The sequence below is a fragment of the Palaemon carinicauda genome, chromosome 36 (genome assembly GCF_036898095.1).
Source record: "Palaemon carinicauda isolate YSFRI2023 chromosome 36, ASM3689809v2, whole genome shotgun sequence".
NCBI classification, from domain to species: Eukaryota; Metazoa; Arthropoda; class Malacostraca; order Decapoda; family Palaemonidae; genus Palaemon; species Palaemon carinicauda.
In genome coordinates this window covers 67,528,319-67,530,818 of record NC_090760.1, presented here as the reverse complement: position 1 = coordinate 67,530,818, position 2,500 = coordinate 67,528,319, and the positions used below count along the sequence as shown (strand labels likewise).

General features: G+C 41.4%; 2 protein-coding genes across 2 annotated transcripts in view; one reads left to right on the top strand and one right to left on the bottom strand.

The window, feature by feature from the left end:
- The window catches only part of LOC137628670 (uncharacterized), an 18,870-nt gene extending 16,386 nt beyond the window's left edge, over window positions 1-2,484 (top strand). Inside the window, exon 2 of the mRNA XM_068359824.1 lies at window positions 2,035-2,484. Coding sequence (XP_068215925.1) covers window positions 2,035-2,484 — 450 coding nt within the window. The remainder of the gene's footprint in view (window positions 1-2,034) is intronic.
- Window positions 1-2,500, bottom strand: part of LOC137628868 (uncharacterized) — a 354,967-nt gene that overhangs the window by 102,020 nt on the left and 250,447 nt on the right. The gene's annotated exons all lie outside the window — the stretch shown is intronic.

Genomic DNA, 2,500 nt, shown 5'->3' with positions numbered 1-2,500 from the left:
CTTTGGTCGAACGCTCACAGCAAACCAACCTAGTATGGGTTTTCTTAACTAGCACAGCTTCGCTGTCTTGGCGATCAAACCCTTTCACCACGTTATGGCATCCCCACTCTAGAGGGCTATGTATATTATTATTATTATTATTATTATTATTATTAGTTGCTAAGCTAACAACCCTATTAGGAAAATCAGGTTGCTATAGTCCTAGGGGCTCCAACAGGGAAAATAGCCCTGTGAGCCAAGGAAACAAGAAATAATAAAGTATTTCAAGAACAGTAACAACATTAAAATAAAATTTTCCTATGTAATATATATCAAACGAAGAGGACGAGAAATGAGATAGCATAATGTGCCAAAGTGTACCCTCAAGCAAGAGAACCCTAACTCAAGACAGTGGAAGAACATGCTACAGAAGCTATGGCACTACGCAAGACTAGATAACAAAGATTTGATTTTGGAGTGCCCTTCTAGAGGAGCTGCTTACCATAAGTAAAGAGTCTCTTCTACCCTTATCAAGAGGAAAGTGGCCACTAAACAATTACAGTACAGTTGTTAACTTCTTGAGAAAAGAAGAATTGCTTGGTAATCTCAGTGTTGCCAGGTGTATGAGGAAAGAGGAGAATGTGTAAAGAATAGGCCAGACTATTTAGTGTATGTGTAAGCAAAGGGAAAGTGAACCGTAACGAAAGAGAAGGATCCAATGTAGTACTGTCTGGCCAGTCAAAATATGTATTTATGTGTGTTTGTATGTGTATGTGTGTACATGAATGTGAAGAAATTATATCTTGCAACAGAATTTTCTTCTGAAAAAAACTGATTTACGCTCTGAAGTCATACTTCATAAACTTATGGATCCCTTGAGGTAGGAAATGCCTTGTAGAAGGCTAGTGAGCCAAGGTTTTGCTACCAATAAATTCCAGTTTATAGAACAATATCCAAGCTGCATATTTGGCTATCAGTTATTCTTTGACCATGTAAGTTATATGCCTAGTGTTTGTGTGGTCATAGTGCAGCTGGAGAAAATTAATGTTTGGGGGAAAAGTTAGATGTTGGTTATTTAGGAAATGCAGACTATAAAGTAAGAGTTAGAGAGAACGGGGCCTAAATTGATGTTTCCGGAAGTTAATATAAGGCAATAACTGCTCATGGAAGAAATATCATCAGTAAACTTTGTTAGGTGAAAATGTTCAGTGATTTTGTGTGAGCCTATAGGTCTACATGCTGAGTCATCAGTAGCCATTGCCTGGCCCTCCTTGGTCAACACTTGATGTAGAGGGGACTTTCCTCATTCCATTCATGAGTGACAGTTAAACCTTTAATGTACTTTGTACTTTATGCAGTACTTATTCATTGTCGAGTCCTTTTGATTATTAGCAGCACCAGTTTGCTGCCCAACCTCTACACGAACAATGCCCTAGAAACTGACCGTATATGCATATAATTGGCAAAGAAACTCGTCTCCATCCAAGCTAGGACCAGGGAGGGCCAGGAAATGGCTGATGATAACTCGGCAGGTAGCTTATATGCAGGGACGTTTCCAAGAGGCTACCACAACCTTCAAAGTACAGTTTAGAGGTTTAAGGCCACTCATGAATGGCAGAGGCAAGGGATAGTGGACATTGCCCTATCAAGCAGGATAATGCCCCAGAGACTGACCACATACGTATGATGAGCGCCCAAGCTCAGCAGATAGACCTATGGTTCCCCCCCCCCCCCATTCTTAGCTCACAAGGAGGATGAGGTTGCCGCAACCAAAGAAACCAACGAGTTTGAGCGGGACTCGAACCCCAGTCTCACGATCACCAGTCAGAGACGTTACCACTTCGGCCACAGAAATTCAAGGAACATCTCACTCAAAAGAAGTGTACCCTATCAAACCCTTACTTTGGCAAGTAACATAATAGGTAGTGCAGGAAGAGATGGTAGAGGTGGTGGGAGGGGCTAAGCACAGAAACTCGTCTTACATGAGGGTATGGCTGCAGGCTCTTTTTCAGACCGGGGTGTACCATGAATTCCTATATCCTATTGTACATGCAGAGTCCCCATAGCCAGGAAATACGGCACAAGTCTCCCGAATTACCTTCGTGTCATTTTTCCAAGTCTCCCGAATTACCTTCGTGTCATTTTTCCAAGTCTCCCGAATTACCTTCGTGTCATTTTTCCAAGTCTCCCGAATTACCTTCATGTCATTTTTCCAAGTCTCCCGAATTACCTTTGTGTCATTCTTCCATGTCTCCCAAATTACCTTTGTGTCATTCTTCCATGGCTATCGAATTACCTTTGTGTTATTCTTCCAAGTCTCCCAAATTACTTTTGTGTCATTCTTCCAAGTCTCCCGAATTACCTTTGTGTCATTCTTCCAAGTCTCCCGAATTACCTTTGTGTCATTCTTCCAAGTCTCCCGAATTACCTTTGTGTCATTCTTCCAAGTCTATCGAATTACCTTTGTGTCAAGTTTCCCGAATTATTTTTGTGTCATTCTTCTAAGTCTCCCGAATTACCT